At 53.5% G+C, this 16,946-nt stretch overlaps 1 protein-coding gene and 1 long non-coding RNA gene across 2 annotated transcripts in view; one reads left to right on the top strand and one right to left on the bottom strand.

Annotated features, from left to right (window-relative positions):
- The first annotated feature begins 2,319 nt into the window (after window positions 1-2,319).
- LOC134430487 (uncharacterized) lies at window positions 2,320-5,446 on the top strand. Its single transcript, XR_010030837.1, has 3 exons — window positions 2,320-2,504; window positions 2,990-3,270; window positions 4,183-5,446. It is a non-coding gene; the product is annotated as an uncharacterized LOC134430487 (long non-coding RNA).
- Window positions 5,447-13,711: 8,265 nt separating this feature from the next.
- KCNC4 (potassium voltage-gated channel subfamily C member 4) overlaps window positions 13,712-16,946 on the bottom strand; it is a 30,008-nt gene continuing 26,773 nt past the window's right edge. Inside the window, exon 5 of the mRNA XM_063178177.1 lies at window positions 13,712-15,888. Within this exon, the coding sequence (XP_063034247.1) occupies window positions 15,827-15,888 (62 nt within the window). The 3' untranslated portion in view covers window positions 13,712-15,826. The remainder of the gene's footprint in view (window positions 15,889-16,946) is intronic.

The raw sequence follows: 16,946 nt of genomic DNA, 5'->3' as shown, positions 1-16,946 counted from the left end.
GAATTATCATATTAAAAACCTCCGAGTTAGCTGGAGATTTTGAGATCTCCCTGACGTAACAGGCGGATCCTCAATTGGACTGGGCCAAAGGACTTCGTCTCTACATTTGGTAGCTCCATCCCCCCGCCTCTCTCTCTCTGTCTCTCTTTCTCTATATTTTCCTCTCCCTTAATTCCTCTATCACATTTTGCTGTGGCCATTCAATAAAGGTGCATTTGTTTTGATTATCACTGCAAACCCCCTGTGCCGTGTCGGTTCTTTTTGCACCCTGAGATCAATCCACGAACCATCATGAACTCCGTTGGTAAGGACGGATGGATCGTGACACCCCCCCAGCCCAGCAGGTCCCGCCCGTTCCCAGCCCGTTCCCATCCCATTCCCAGCTTGTTCCCAGCCCGTTCCCATCCCATTCCCAGCTCGTTCCCAGCCCGTTCCCATCCCCATTGCTCAGCCGGGGCTGCTTGGTGCTGTTTCAGCCACTGCGGGTGGGACTGAGTGCCAGCCAGGCTGTGCTGAGCCGAATTTCAATCAGGCCAGGCAAAACCCATCCACCTGCATCCCTCACGGGGGAAATGTGGAGGGAAAAACCCGGAGAATGGTTCTTGCCGCGTCTTGGGAAGGGTGTGATCACATGGAAATGCAGCAGCACTGGGATGTCGAGGGGGACATCTGTGTGGCAGCTCCAGAGATGATTTTATCCTGCAGGCTGAAAACGTGCAGGGAAAAAGCACCAGAGGAGCCAGGAGTAAAGGTTGGGGATCACAAAGGATGGAGATCACAAAGGAGGGATCTCACTAAGAAAATTCTCTTTTTTCCTCCCTCCAGTGATGTTTTGAGGATGGGCACAAACCAACAGAGACACCCTTCCTTCAAGAGCAGCTCCATGCCCACTGTGGAAGTGGAGAATCCCTTGTTGCGCTGTTTTAGGATCAGCTGGCACAAGGATGGACCGGAGCCCCTGGGGATCCATCCTGCTTTACCCCTCGCTCCTGCCCGTGGCCCTCGGGGCGGTTCCGGCTCTGCAGCGCAGACAACGGGATTAGCATCGATCCGCCGAGAGCAGCAGCATCCTGAGCGCCCACCGCCCCTCCCTGCCCGCATCTGAGTCCTCTGCAGTGTCCTGGCCCCATCCTGCCCCAGAGCTCTCCATCTGAGGGGGTCCCGACCCAGATAAACCATGGCCCAAACAGGCAGTGCAGATCTGAGGGCTGAACATCCCCGTGCATCACCTCCCTCCCCTGGCTTGGCGTTTTGGTTACAGCTGGTTTAGGAACACGGCCATGCCCCCCAGCCTTTTCACACACCAGAGAGAGGAAAACATCCCTGGTTTATCCCCAAATGCCTCTCTGGCTCCAGCAACATCTGTGCTGTTTTAGGGGGAAATGGGGAGAGGGGATGAACATAAGAAAAAGACAATTCCTACTGCATGCTGCGTTTTGGGGTGGGGAGATCTCAGCCCAAGGATCTCCTCCATTTAAATTCCTTTTCCTAGGAGCTGGGTCCCTGTTGTGTTGCCTGACGAGGAGGGGAAGGAGCAGCACGGCCAAGGCTCTGTTTAGAATCCTGGAATGGTTTTGGAGGGAAGGCTCCTAAAGCCCATCGTGTTCCAACCCCCTGCCACGGGCAGGGCCACTTTTCACTAGGCCAGGTTGCTCCAAGCCTGGTCACTGGCAGCAATTTCAAAGAGGTGCTGAGGAACAAAAGCTCTTGAACATTTTTTATGATGCATGTTCCTTGTTCCCTGAACAAGGAGCCTTTAAAGTTGGGCTTCCTTTGATTAGACAATGCACCCAGACTGAAAGAAGTGCTTCTCCTCCTCCTTATCTATCATCTGCCCTCCTCCACACCCCTCCTGCCCCAAAAGGGCTAAATTTAGCAGCAAAAGCCCAAGAATTCCAAGCAAGGGGCAGGAGATGAGAGCAGCAGCCTCACAAACGGGAATTTTAATCCACAGTGTCTCCTGAGGGGTTCTAGCAGAAGATGGGGGACATCAAGGGGGTTCCTCACCATCTATCCCTAATTTATCCCCATCATTTTCTGCAATACAGGAGTTCTCATTCTGAAACAACACAGCACCCTCATCATGGCCACAGCCAAGACCAGAGAGGAGAGCTTGCCCCTTCCCTTCTCCTCCTTAATCTCTTCCAAAGTGCTGCTCCAGCTGAGTTGTTTTATAGCCCCAGTCTCTTAAAAAGCCATTTCTCCCCACAAACGCCAGCCCTGCCAAGCTCCTCAGCTCACCCTGGCTCTCAGCATTCCCGACTGGCTCCAAGGACACTTTAAGCAGTGACGGGAATGTGACGTCCCTCTCCGAGAGGGACAACGCTGGGGAGGCACGAAGAGCCCCCAGCTGCAGCTGACTCCCAATTGTTCTGCTCTGAAACTGCTCTCTGGTATTTTTTGGAGTTGTTAACATCCCATTAGAAGTGTCCTGTTGAGCAGAGCTGGCTGGCAGGGAGCAGGGAGGGTGCACGCCTGGAAGGAACCGCAGCTCTCCCGTTATGGTAAGTTTTCCAAAACCCACTGGTTGTGTCCCTAAATAGTTTCCTTCCATGAACAGTGAGATGGTGTCAGCTGCCTTTTTTTTTTTTTAAATGAACAGCAGAAAACAACAAAAGAGCTGCAAGTGGCAGCAATAAATGCAAAGCAGGGCCTGGAGGGGGTTGGGGTCCCCTGGAGAGGGGCTGGGGGGGTTGTAGGGAAAGTGGAAACACATTCAAAGGGGACAGTGCTGGGCTGGCCCTGCAAGGAGCTGCTGCAGCCTGGCAGAGCTGTTGGGGCACCACTGACCTTCCCTTGGCTGCCAGTTTGGGAGGAGATGGTATCTGTTCCAGCTGGAAGCAGCCATCCATCCCTGGCAGTGTCTAAGGCCAGGCTGAATGGGGCTGGGAGCAACCTGGGCTAGTGGAAGGTGTTCCTGCCATGGTAGGAGGTGGGATGGGATGGAGTTTAAGGTCCTCTCCAACCCAAAGCATTCCATGATCCACAGTGAAAGCTGCTCCTTGGACTTCTCCACTTTCCCCTTGGCCATGTCTCCTGCACCCTCTGTGCTCAAGGGAGGGCTCTGTGCTCTAGTGCAGAACGCTTCCCACCAGGGCTTGAATCCATCGGGTTCATCCTCTACCTCTGCCCATCACTGCTGGGAATCACAGAGGTTGGAAAAACTTCAAAGGACATCGAGTGCAGCCTTTGAATGAAGCTGCAAAATCCTTCCTTTCTCCAGAAGGGCCACAGCTCCCATGGAGAACTCAGCCAGGTCACTGAAACAAAGTCAGTGGGGATCTGGAGTGCTGCAGTTTGGTTTGGGGGGTGGTTGGTTGGTGGGTTGGTTGGTTTGGGGGCTTGTTTGGTTTGGGGGATGGTGGGTGGGTTGGTTGGCTAGTGAGTTGGTTGGTTGGTTGGTTGGTTGGTTGGTGGTTGGTTTGTTGGTTGGTTGGTTGGTGGTTGGTTGGTTGGTTGGTTGGTTGGTTGGTTGGTTGGTTGGTGGGTGGGTGGGTTGGTTGGTTGGTGGGTGGGTTGGTTGCATGGTTTGGGGGGTGGTGGGATGGTTGGTTGGTTGGTTGGTTGGTTGGTTGGTTGGTTGGTTGGTTGGTGGGTGGGTGGGTTGGTTGGTTGATTGGTTGGTTGGTTGGTTGGTTGGTTGGTTGGTTGGTTGGTGGGTTGGTTGCATGGTTTGGGGGGCGGTGGGATGGTTGGTTGCTTGGTTGGTTGCTTGCTTGGTTGGTTGGTTGGTTGGTTGGTTGGTTGGTGGGTTGGTTGGTTGGAGGGTGGGTTGGTTGGTTGGTTGGTTGGTTGGTTGTTGGTTGGTTAGTTGGTTGTTGGTTGGTTGGTTATTTGGTGGGTGGGTTGGTGGGTTGGTTGGTTGGTTATTTGGTGGGTGGTTTGGTGGGTTGGTTGGTTGGTTATTTGGTGGGTGGGTTGGTGGGTTGGTTGGTTGGTTATTTGGTGGGTTGATTGCTTGGTTGGTTTGGGGGATGGTGAATTGGTTTGTTGGTTGGTTGGTGGGTTGCTTGGTTGGTTGTTTGGTTGGTTGTTTTCCTTGCAGGCTGTTCCACAAATTCCATTTTCTGTGAGCATTTAGCAAAGCCGAGGACTCGCTCACGCTGGGAAGAGAACAAAGGCTGACAATGGAGCAGCTCAGGCAGGGATAAGAATGAATTCATTTGCATTTGTTTCATGCAGCCTCAGACACGCAGGAAATCAGCCCCTGGTTACCACAGAGCTCCTGGCAGCGTTTAGAGAATGCCCTTGGCATGTGGTCCCGACCCAGGGAGAAGGGGACTCCTGGACACTCCGGCTGTGGTGACAGCATTCCCAGGGATTGGATCACACCCTGCATCCCAGAGGAATATCCACCCCAGCAGCACAGGGAGGGCTGGCCCTGTCCTGACCTGTCCAAACCTCAGCCAAATCCACGATGCAACCACAACCCTTCAGCATCAAAGTGCCTCTGGCAGCACCCCCTTGACTCCGTGGGGAACGACACAGCTTCCAAGACTTCAAAAAGCAAGGAGTTGGGCAGAAAAATGACTTTTTTCCTTTTTTATTGCAGAGAACGAGGAAAACATCCCATTTTCTGAGCACGGCTTGAATAGGAACAAGTCTGCCTAAATTCTCTGTGAATGGAGATGAAATCCCATCGTGTCAGCTGTTTCCAATCCTGGAAAATAATCCGTTGGAAAGGAACAGTTTCAGGCATGCTGAGCACAGGACAGGGCTGGGGGAGCAGCTATTAGTGCCACTGGAAGTGGTTCTCAATTAAAAAAAGCCGATGACAACAGTTTTCAGATCAAAAGAAGCCTTTCCACAGGACATTTTCTTTGCTTGGGCAGAAATGTTAATCAATCAGGCTGAGAGGAGCTGCAGCAAAAATCATTTGGTTTGGTACGAGTTTGTGAGTTGGATTTGGCTCCGAGGACACGGGGTGTTAAACACCCATTGCTCTTCTAATGAAAACACCTCTGAGGAAGCAAGGAAGCTTCTCCACAGATGGGATTTCAGGATTTTTCCCCAGGTAATGGATTGGCGAAGCACAAACTCTGCTTTGAAAATGGAGCAATTTGTTCAACCGCTGCTGCTCATGGCTGGTTTGGAAAATCAAAATAATGAAGTGTGCTGCGAACAACGTGGCCTTGAAGTGCCTGATTGCACCAGAGCTTTGGTGGCTCGTGTCTGTCTGCAGCCTTGCACCTCTCCTTGGATCCCACCTGCCCTCACACACGGCTCTAAGAGATCTCACAAGGACATCTGGGTCTGGGGAGCTGTCACAGACATCTTTTATGAAAAATCCTTTCCTTAGGATTTTTCCTCCTGAGAAGCTGGGAGGCCTCAGGAACAAAGTGTAAACAATGGTTATCTGCTGCTGTGGAATGCAACAGGTGCATCTGTGATTGGCCTATGTTGGATGTTTCTAATTAATGGCCAATCACAGCCCGGAGAACCTTTGTTATCATTCTTCTTTGTCTTCTTTGCTATTCTATTCTTAGCTAGCCTTCTGATGAAATCCTTTCTTCTATTCTTTTAGTATACTTTTAATGGAATATATATCATAAAATAATAAATCAAGATTTTTGAAACATGGAGTCAGATCCTCATCTCTTCCCTCATTCTCAGACCCCTGTGAACACCATCACAGGGAGCCTTCTGCTGCCAGGAGCAGCTCATCCCCCAGAGATGCTCCATCCCTGGTCCATCCCTGGTCCATCCCTGGTCCATCCCTGGTCCATCCTGCCCAGCATTTCCATGTCCCTGTCTCTGCAGATGCAGAGTTCCTGTGCAGGAAGGCAGTGCTGGGGCTGACCAGGAGCTTTGTCCCCAATCTCATTGTGCTTTTCAGCCTCCCTTGGGGCAGCTACAAGTTGGCTCCAGGTCAGGTTCTCAAGGTTTCCACATGCAGGATCACCACATGGAAAATCCCACTGTAGCAGGGGTAAAACAACTGGCAGGAAATGCTGTGGCTCCAGTTTGGATCTCAGTGGGCTCGTTTGGGAATCATCCCAAGGCACGACCCCAGTGCTGGAGCTGCACGAGCACAGATCATCATCTCCTGTGTCCAACATCTCGCCCCTGCCCACATCCCCACCAAGGAGGGGCTGCAAGAGCACAGATGAGCTCCTGGGTCCAACATCTCACCTCTGCCCACATCCCCATCAAGGAGATCCCCAAGAATGCCGCTGGATAAGGCCCATCATGGTGTGGTGGTTGGGAAAACCAAGCAGCCATCTCATGGTGGGTCCCTCTTGCTGAATTTTCTCCAGTGCCACACTGGGAGCACTCGGTTTTGTCCCACTTTGCCACCCAACACTGTCACTGCACCAGGTGGGGAGAGTCCTGGCCACAGGCAGGAGAAGGTAGAGAAAATTCCTGCAAGAATTAAGAATTTTTCTCTTTTTTCCCTCCAAATTACCAAGGAAGATGCAGCAGGAAGGGGAGGACAAAGTGGGAAATGTGCCAAGCTAGAAAATAACAGAGAACCCAACATTTTGGTCTCTTCTCCATGGGAGAGTCTCGTGGTTGATGTCTCTATGTTGGCCAACAAGCAAACCAAGACAAGACAGCCCTGTGGTGTCACCACCTCCATGCTTGTGTCCTCTGAGGGCATTTCTGGTCCCAAACATTGATCTGGAGACAAACCTGCCCCAGGAAAGCTCTTTCAGAGATGCCTGGGGCAGAAGATGACCCAGCTCCAACAAGACAGCCCTGTGGTGTCACCACCTTCATCTTTGTGTCCTCTGAGGACATTTCTGCTCCCAAACATTGGTCTGGAGACAAACCTGCCCCAGGAAAGCCCTTTCAGAGATACCCTGAGGCAGAAGATGACCCAGCTCCTACATGGGTAGGAGAATCTCCTGATTTAGCTCATTAAGTATCTAGAGATGGGGTAACAATTCCTGTTTCCACCATTCCAACCCAACCTTGGCGCCACATTGCCCCTTTCCTCCACAGTAAAACCCCCCAAGGGAGCACACCCAGCCCCAAAAACCCCAAAAAGGGCCATGGGGTGGATGGAGCAGCACAACCCACACCCAACCACCTCCACCAGCATTTCCCACCCACACCCCCAGCCCCAGCACCCCAGCAGGAAGGAACTGGGGTTTCCAGCCACCACCACCCCATGCCCAGCCCTGGCACCCGCTCTCTACCTGCCGCTTTTTTTTTTTTTTTTTTTTTTTTTAACTTATTTATTTTTTTATTATCATCATCATTATTTTTGCAAGGAAAACGGGTTGCCCTGGAGCTGTGTCTCCATGGAAACTTGGGTTTTTCAGACACTCAATGGAGAAGGCTGGCACGGAGAGGCTTGTGCAGGAATACTGATTCAGCCCCAGCGTCTGTAACACTGACTGCATTTTAATCCCGCTCCGCTACCCGGAGAGCTAAAAATACCCCGCGAGCTGTCGCCTCCTGAACTCGAGTAAACAGCTTAAAGCAACACGCTGCTGCCAGAGCAGAATTCCATGAATCAGCTAAAATAAAAGGGATGGGGGAGGGAACCAGAGGCAGTGGGGTCTCAGCCCTCGGTGAGCAGCAGCAAATCCCCGCTCCAGGGATGGGGAAGGAGCTGCTGGAGGGATCAGAGGGGTCCTTGGGGCTTTGTTGCACCTCTCCACGATGCCCTTTTGCAGGAAAAGAAGGTTTTCCCTGGTCCCCAGCTGGCTGGGAGGAGCGCTGTGCTCTCTGTGCGTGGCACTGACATGGGCTGGGATGGAGCCAAGTGTCCCCACCGAGGGGGCTGGGGACAGTTGAAGGAGGGGTAACCTTGCTGCCACACTGGCAATGTGTTTTTCCTTCTCCCTCCTGTCATCTCTGCAATAAATAGACATTGATGTGCAGCAAAAGGGGCCCTGGAGCTGTGGGCACTGCCAGCCCCTCACTGTGCCCACAGCCCTGTGCCAGCCCAGCCTTCCTGGGGCTCTAATAGGGAAATGAAACCCAGCTCTCCCCTCCCAATTAGCTGGGACTGTCCTCAGCTGACTCCCAGAGCTGCTTTTTGCAGAATACACAAACACCTCCTTAATTTAGTTTATTTTTTTTTTTTTCTAAAGACATTCTCCCAGCAGCTCAGCATTCCCCGGGGGGGAACACCCAGATGGGGAAACTGAGGCACGAGCCTGCTTGCTCACGAGCAGGGAGTGAATCCAGGTTTCCCAGCTGTGCCAGGAGCCAGGATCAGGCATTGCCCTGCAACATCCCATCAGGGGAACTCTCCTACCCTCATTAGTGCTGCCTCCAAATTAAAAAGAGGCTCTCAAAAGCCAAGGCAAGGTGTGAAGCCACATCCAAGTGACTTTGTGGTGGCTCCAGCAGCTGGATGCAGAGCTGGCATTGATTTTTCTAGGGAAACTCTGCATTTTTACATTTGGTTTTCTTGCAGCTGTGGGGGAAACAGGAGGCACTCCGAGGATGCTGCTTTAAACCTTCCCTTATACCAGGACCTAGAGAAGTAGGAAAAAATGCCATCCCCAGCTCACAATCAGACAATTTAGGGCGGTGATAAATGGGGTTTAGCAGTGGAAAATTCCCCCCTGCCCTGCTCAGGGTGGGAAGAGCCTTATTCCCAACAGAAACCATTTCAGGGCTCAGCCATTCCCCTCCTAAGCCTCTCCCTGGCTTATCTGGCTTTTCAACACTTCTTACAGTACTGCAAAACAGGGATGAGGGAAAAAAGAACATCTTAGGTCAGGTTTTGTGGGCTCTGAGATGGGATTAAGGCCATTGGCTCTCAGTCGCCAGAGCAGTAAAATAAATCTGTGCAAGGCAGGCATGGCCTGGCCAAACCAGGCTGCAAGGTTTGCTCATTCCTGGGTGATAAATAAACTCTGTTTGGGGCTTGAGTTATTTATTAGACTGCATCTCGTTAGGAGAGTGGGAACTGGGCACACCGAGCACCTCCAGCCCTTCCCCTCCACCCGAATTCCTCTGTCCCAGCAATAAACTGGGAGCCTGGAGCATCCATGGGGAGGGGATGTGCAGGGATGCTGCAGTCAGGGAGAACTCTGGGTTCAGCAGCTGGAGATCTCCGTGGGACCAGGGTTGGATCAGGCTGGAATCTGTTGCAAACATCTTTTATGAAAAATCCTTTCCTTAGGATTTTTCCTCCTGAGAAGCTGAGAGGACTCAGGGACCAAAATGTGAGCAATGGTTATCTGCTGCTGTGGAATGCAACAGGTGGGTCTGTGATTGGTCTCATGGGGTTGTTTCTAATTAATGGCCAATCACAGTCAGCTGGCTCGGACTCTCTGGCCAAGCCACAAACCTTTGTTATTCATTCCTTTCTATTCTTAGCTTAGCCAGCCTTCTGATGAAACCTTTTCTTCTATTCTTTTAGTATAGCTTTAATATAATATATATAATAAAATAATAAAGCAAGCCTTCTGCAACATGGAGTCAGATCCTCATCTCTTCCCTCATCCTGGGACCCCTGTGAACACCATCACAGGATCAAGGGGGCATCAATGTGGGATCAGGCTGGATCAGGGTGGGACAGGCTGGGATCAGGGTGGATCAAGGTGGATCGGGGAGATCAGGCTGGGATAAGGCTGGGATAAGGCTGGGATCAGGGTTGGATCAGGCTGGGAGAGCTGGGGGTGCTCAGCCTGGGAAATCTCCAGGGACACCTCAGAACCACTCCCAGTGCTTAGAGGGGCTCCAGAAGAGCTGGAGAAGGACTTTGGACAAGAGCCTGGAAGGACAGGACACAGGGAATGGCTTCCCACTGCCAGAGAGCAGGGATGGATGGGATTTTGGGAATTAGGAATTGTTCCCTGTGAGGGTGGGCAGGCCCTGGCACAGGGTACCCAAAGCAGCTGTGGCTGCCCCTGGATCCCTGGCAGTGCCCAAGGCCAGGCTGGACAGGTCTTGGAGCAGCCTGGGGTAGTGAAGGTGTCCCTGCCATGGCAGGGGTGGCACTGGATGGGCTTTGAGGTCTCTTCCAACACAAACCAGTCCATAATTCTGTTCATGAATAAGGTTCCAGGAAGCTGGACAGAGGCTGGACTCAGGAGTCTCAGATCACCCCAACCTGGGGCAGGGGGCCCCACCTGAAGCCAGGATACATCCAGCACATGAGGCTGGGGCTCTGCAGGGGAAAAGGTTTTATAGGATCCCACTGATCCCAAACTGAACAGGAACCTTGAATCCCATTCCTCACCTTCACCATCCTCATTCCAAGGCCATGGCCAGTGACCTCAACTGCACCAGAGAAGTGGGTGGGCTGGAGAGCTGCTCTGGGGGGGTTCAGAACCTGCCCAGTGCTCCCAGTTCAGCCCCCAGGCTGTGGCAGGTGCAGTTATCCTCAACTCAGAGCTGGGATTAGAGCAGGGAATCAACTCCTCACCTTCCACAGGGACTGAATCAACTCCTCATCTTTCACAGGTATGCAGCGGGAAGGAGGAGTCACACCTGGCCCCAGGGAACCTCCCCCTCCCAAAATTCCCCTCCCAAAGTCCCCGAGGTGAGCATGGTGTGAGGCCAAGGCAGCCTTCACCACGTGGAGTGCAGTTTGAGAGGAGGATGCAGGGATTCACCTGCCCCTGGGGGGATTTAGGGTGCTCCCCATATTCTGGCCCTTCCTGGAGCTCTGGAACCCAGCTGGCCCTTCCTGCTCAGGGCTGGATGCTCAGCTCCTCTGCCCTGTTCCCAGGCTTTGCTCCAGGCTTATCCCACATCCCATCAGAGGGAAAACAGCCCCTCTTTATCCCCCCCCCACCAAATCTCCCTGTCTGAAAGATCAAACATCTCCACTTAGGCGTGGGGAAACCGAGGCACAAACCAGCTGGGGAGGATCCCAACAACGCCACACAAAGGTCCCATCCTTTTCCCCACTGCAGGAGTGCCCTGGCTCTGGGGGAAAGCCTCTCGCAGCTCAGGTTTTCCCTGCAGCTCCTTCCCCAGCCCCATGCAGGCTGTTCCCTCCCAGCAGGTACTTTCCTAGATTAAAAACCCTGCTCTCATCCCTTGGCCCGGTGCCCCAGAGCCTCGCACTTGTTTTCCCTGACAGCCCCATCTTTTGTTGATTAAAATTCCTTTAAGTGCACCTGCTGGTTAATGCCATGCCCGAGCCAGGGATGCTGTCACTGTCCCCCCCATGGGGCCTTTCTGCCCTGCTCCCTCCCAGCCCTGTGTCCCCAGGTGCTCTGTGGCTTCAAAAATAAAGCAAAGGAAATAAAAATGCTGCGGGATGATGGGGGATATGGTGATTTTTATTTGGGAAGAGAAAGGGGCTGGTGTCAGGGCATGCCAGGCTCTGTCCTCATCCCTTGTCTCCCTTCTCCCACTTGGCTGGGCTCACACCTAGAGGGATGGAGAGCCAAGGGACCTGGGCCAGCAGCAGAGTCGTGCCAGAAGCGCTGCAATCCAAGTCTTGCAACTCCAAACAAGCAGTGGCACTGACAGAACCCCAGACCCTGCCAGCCTGGGCTGGGCATGCCCGGGACCAGTGAGGATCATCAGTGCCAGGAGCTCTGCCCAGTGAGGGGAGGATGCCTGGGTCCAGAAAAGGTTTGGAATCCTCTGATAAACCAACATTCCTGCTACCCTTTGGGATTTCTGCTCCCTCCAGAAACTGTTGCTCTTGTCCCAGATTGCAAGGCAAGATGGATTCTGTTTTTGTCTTCTGTTCAGGGGACAGTTTTCCTTATCTCTCTCTGAGTGACCACAATCACTCCTCCCTCAGGAGGGGACATTGCTGATAACAGCTATTGAATGTCCCTGCATGGCTGATAAGAACTACAGCATCCCATTGGGAGATGTGAGCCCAGAGGGAGGAGCCAAGCATTCCTACCTGGATACAATCTGGAGATTTCACACATTCCTACCCGGATAGAATCTGGAGATTCTGGAACACCAGCACAGCTTCTGCACTGGATTGCCCAGAGGAACAGCAGCTGCCTCTTCTTCCCCTGGATCTTCAGAGGCAGAGACTGCACCTTTCTCCAGGATCCCTGCTCCAGCAGAACCAGCCCTGACACTGCAGGAGGGCTGAGCCACAATTCCAATGGGACTGCTGCCCACACCCTGACCCACAGGGTGTCAGGCTGGGTTCTGACTCTGTCAGTGTTGTTTTGGTTTACTGCATTGTTTATTTTATCCTTTTTTTTTCCTTCCCTAGTAAAGAACTGTTATTTCCTGCTCCCATATTTTTTCCTGAGAGCCCCTTAATTTCAAATTTATACCAATTCAGAGGGGTGGGGAGCGTTTACATTCTCCATTTCAGGGGAGGCTCCTGCCTTCCTTAGCAGACACCTGGCTTTCCAAACCAAGACAACCCCTGACAGGACCCGGGGCATGCAGGGCATGTTACCCTGACCAATACTCCCTCTCAGCCAGCCCTGGCCCCAGCAGGGTCCCTGTGATCCATCCCTGGCACAGCTGGCAGCACCACGGGGCTCTCCCCAGGGCTCTGCAGCCCAGCAGGAAGCGAAGCCTCCTCTGGAAAGGCTCTCTCCTCTCTCTGTAATTGCTCTTTGGCCCCCTGCCACCGATCACTCACATTTGGGAATGTTTTCTTTCCTGAAAGAGCAGACTCAGGGCTGCTCTTCAGTTCCCTCGCTGGTTTTACCCATCCCAGCCTCTTCCCACACCACCACTCCCAAATAAAGGAGCTCGTGTTGTTGTCAAAGGTGGAGCCCCAAAAGAGATGTCAGATCTCCAGAGGAGGTCTCAGCTGCACCCCTCAGCTGATGGCAGCAGTGATTTGAAGCACCCAGGGTTGTGCCAGGTCCCTGCAGTTCTCCAAGGGCTCTGGGAGAGTACAGCCACCAAAAGGGTGTGAAAGATGAACCCTGAGGCAGGGATAGGGCAGGGTGGCCCACGCAGCTCAGCAGGACCATCCTGGTGCTCCCTCTGAGACCAAGGGTGGCCCCAGCAGTGCTGGTGTCTCCTCCTTGCTGGCTGGGGGGGGGCAGAGCTGGGGGCAGCTCTGCAGAGTGTCCAGAGCTGCTGAGGACCCCGTTGGGGGTCTCGGAGACCCTGGCATGCTGCCCAGAACACCTGGGGATTTGATTTGGACCCTTGGAGCAAATTCCCAGCTTTGTATGAGGACGTGAAAGTAACACAGGTTTGAATAATATAATAATAAAATAATCACAGGGTGAAAATGTAGATTTTAGGACTTTTGGTATGGGGGTTATGGGGACAAGATGGAGGAACCTGGGCTTGTCCAGCCTGTCTTCGTTTTCGTCTTCGTTTTCTTCTTCTTCTTCGTTTTCTTCTTCTTCTTCTTCTTCTTCTTCTTCTTCTTCTTCTTCTTCGTCTCCATTTTCTGCTGTGATGTTGGCACTTTGGGATTGGTTCAGAGTAGAAGTGCACTGTCTAACACAGGTGATAAGTGTTGGGAATTAAGTGTAAATATGTTATACGTAGTTTGTAGTATTAAAGGACAACACAGAGTGCCTGTGGCTGCCCTGCTGAGCAGATCTGGGATGGGCAGAAAGAAAATTTTATAGATAAGAATTAATAAACAACCTCAAGACAGAAAAGTGAAGAGTCCAGACTCGTTCTTCAGTTGTGTGGGTCAAAGCAGAGACATCCTGCACATCTCGGGGCAGCAATTAACAACCCAAAGCCTGAGAACTTCAAACCTCAACCCCAGCCCCTGCTCATGAGTTCGACCCTGCAGACCCAACACAGCTCCAAAAACTCCTCCTTTCCCACAAAATAAAGTTCTCATTTTCCATGGAGAGCCAGAGGCAAGGAGGCAGGAAGCAGGAGGGGTAGGGGAGCTGACTCAGCTCATGGATGACTTTATTGGAACTCTACACATTGGACAGGCATGCGCACAGGACAGACGGACAGGATTAGTATTGCCTTGGTCACAGAGATATGGAACAGCGTTGGAAGGACCCTGACCCCTCCAGGGACCCCCCACACCTCGCTCTCCTATTGCTTCCATCCCCATCCCTGCACCCCAAACGCTCCTCTGGGCTCCCCTGTGCCCCTGGGACCAGCACCCATGGGAGGGGGTGATGATGGCACCGGAGTGGAGCCTGTGGCACCCCAGAGTGGCACCCAGAGCAGAGCTTGTGGCACCCCAGAGTGGCACCAGAGTGGAGCCCTTGGCACCCTGGGGTGAAGCCTTTGTCACTCTGGAGTGGCACCCAGAGCAGAGCCTTTAACACCCTGGAGTGCCACCCTCTAGTGGAGCCTTTGGCACCCAGAGTGGGGCCTCTGTCACCCTGGGTGGAGCCTGTGGCACCCCAGAGTGGCACCCAGAGAGGAGCCTGTGGCACCCTGGAGGGACACCCAGAGTGGAGCTTTTGGCACCCCAGAGTGGCACCAGAGCAGAGCCTGTGGCACCCTGGAGTGGCACCTGCAGTGGAGCCTGCGGTACCCTGGGGTGGCATCCAGAGTGGAGCCTGTGGCACCCAGAGAGGAGCCCTTGGCACCCCAGAGTGCCATCCTCCATTGGAGCCTTTGTTGCCCTGGAGTGGCACCCAGAGTGGAGCCCTTGGCACTCTGGGGTGGCACGCAGAGCAGAGCCTTTGTCACCCTGGAGTGGCACCAGAGCAGAGCCTTTGTCCCCCTGGAGTGCCCAGAGGAGGTGCCAGTGTCCGTGTGACGCTGGAGGGGTCAGGGCACGGTGCAGAGATGTCCTGGTGAGCAGCTGGATCTCCAGATGTGCAGGGTGAGGTGCAGCCAGAAGCGTGGGCAGCGTGGGGGGCAGCCCAGGGGGTGCAGGGGCAGCGTGGCCGTGGCAGGGCTGGCACCAGGAAGGCGAATGGGGCTGTCCCCAACCTCCCCCCGGCCCTGCTGCTCTGTGGCACCTCTGGGAGGGACCCAGCTGCCAACACCCCCAGGAGATGGAGCTTTGGGGAGAGAAAGCTCCTTGGGAAGGGCAGCCCTGGGGGAATGCATGTCCCAGCCTTGAAGAGAACATCTCTGGAGCTTAGGGAGGGCATCCCTGGAGGAATGCATGTCCCAGCCTTAGGAAAAGCATCCCTGGGCTTTGGGGAGAGCATCCCTGGAGGAAACATGTCACAGCCTTGGGGAGAGCATTCCTTGGCCTCAGGGAGAGCATCCCTGGGCTTTGGGAGGACATCCCTGGGCAAATGCATCCTTCAGCCTTAGGGAGAGCATCCCTTGACCCCAGGGAGAGCATCCCTGCAGGAATGTACGTCCCAGCCTTGAGGAGAGCATCCCTGGGCTTTGGGGAGAGCATCTCTGGGGGAATGCATCCTTCAGCCTTAGGAAGAGCATCCCCTGGCCCCAGGGAGAGCATCCCTGGAGGAATGCATCCTTCAGCCTTGGGGAGAGGATCCCTGGGCCTGGGGAGAGCATCCCTGGGGGAATGCATGTCCCAGCCTTGAGGAGAGCAACCCTGGGCTTTGGGGAGAGCATCCCTCAGACCTGGGAAGAGCATCTCCCTTGGGAAGAGCATCCCTGGGCTTTGTGAAGAGCATCCCTGGGAGAATGCATCCTTCAGCCTTAGGAAGAGCATCCCCCGGTCCCAGGGAGAGCACCCCTGGAGGAATGCATGTCCCAGCCTTGAGGAGAGCATCCCTCAGCCCTGGGGAGAGCATGTCCCTTGGGAAGAGCATCCCTGGAGTAATGCATGTCCCAGCCTGAGGGAAAGCATCCCTGGGCTTTGGGGAGAGAATCCCTGGAGGAATGCATGTCCCAGCCTTGGGGAGAGCATCCCTGGGCTTTGGGGAGAGAATCCCTGGAGGAATGCATGTCCCAGCCTTGGGGAGAGCATCTCTGGGCAAATGCACCCTTCAGCCTTAGGAAGAGCATCCCCTGGCCCCAGGGAGAGCCTCCTTCCACCCTAGGGAGGGCATCCCCCAGGGAAAGCATCCCTGGCCAGGGCAGTGCCTGCACCAGCAGGGGCTCAGGAGAAGGTGACCACCTCACCCTGGGGGTAACTGGAAGCGAGGGTGTCCTGGCAGGAATCTGCAATTAAAGACATAAACATTAAACACAGAATTAGAGATTTGTTTCCATGAGGTGTGTGGGGAGAAATAGGAGAAGGAGAGGGACACTGAGCTTCCAGGGCACCCCAGCTTAGTAGGATGCAGAAAACAGAGTAACCACAAAGTAAAGGGGCCTTTTTCAGAGAGATAAAATGCTGCTGTTGCATCTGTAAGTCAGGGAAAAATGGTTTAAAAAAGCCTCAGGATGGTGGCAGAGATGGAGACTTGGGAAATGATTCTCCATGAGAAAGCATGCATGGAATCAGGATTTTGAGGGTATAAATGAAAAGCAGGAGGGGAAAGCATCACCCTCACCACATCCCTCTCCTCCCAGAAAGCTGCTCTTGCCCAAAACTTCCCAAGCCAACCCCAAAGCAGATGTCCCAAAGCCAAGCCTGGTGCATTAATCTCTCAGTGTTTTTTCCTCTCCCTTTCTCCCTCTCATTTGTTATCATTGAATTAATTATCATTGATTGGAGCTCTGAGTCACCCCCCCCGCCTCTCCCCATGTGCCAGGGCCCAGTTTCCAGGCAAGGGGCTGTCAGGCAGGGAGACAGCTCCTGATCCACCTGATAAACCACGGAATTTTTCTTTAAACCTCACCCCCAGCTCCTGCTCATGGGTTTGACCCAACACATCTCCAAAACCTCCTCCTTTCCCACAAAATAAAGGTTTCCTCCATCCAGCATCACGGGGTGAGCAATGCCCAGGCATGGAGGCTTTTCAAACCTCATTCCCATAAAACCCCCAGGGATTAAAGGAGATTTCCTCCTGGAGTTCCCCACTCCAAAGACAAATCAGTTTGGGGACCCAAGAAAATCCCCCTGCAGCAATTTGGGGACCAGTAGCTGCTGAAAAATACCCCAGCTCCTGGTTCAGTCACTGCTGCAAGCAGCTAAAAGCTCTTGGCAGGGTTTGTGTCCTGCTAGAAACATTCCCCATCAGGTCGATTGATTTACCAGGGGCACGACTTGGCTTTTAACTCCCATCTCCTCCTCCCTGCTCAAAGCCATTTTGTGTGTGAGCTCGAGACCTGCT

The sequence above is a fragment of the Melospiza melodia genome, chromosome 28 (assembly GCF_035770615.1).
Source record: "Melospiza melodia melodia isolate bMelMel2 chromosome 28, bMelMel2.pri, whole genome shotgun sequence".
In the NCBI taxonomy this organism is placed as follows: domain Eukaryota; kingdom Metazoa; phylum Chordata; class Aves; order Passeriformes; family Passerellidae; genus Melospiza; species Melospiza melodia.
Note: the sequence above shows the minus strand (reverse complement) of the source record. Positions and strands in the feature narration are given on the sequence as shown.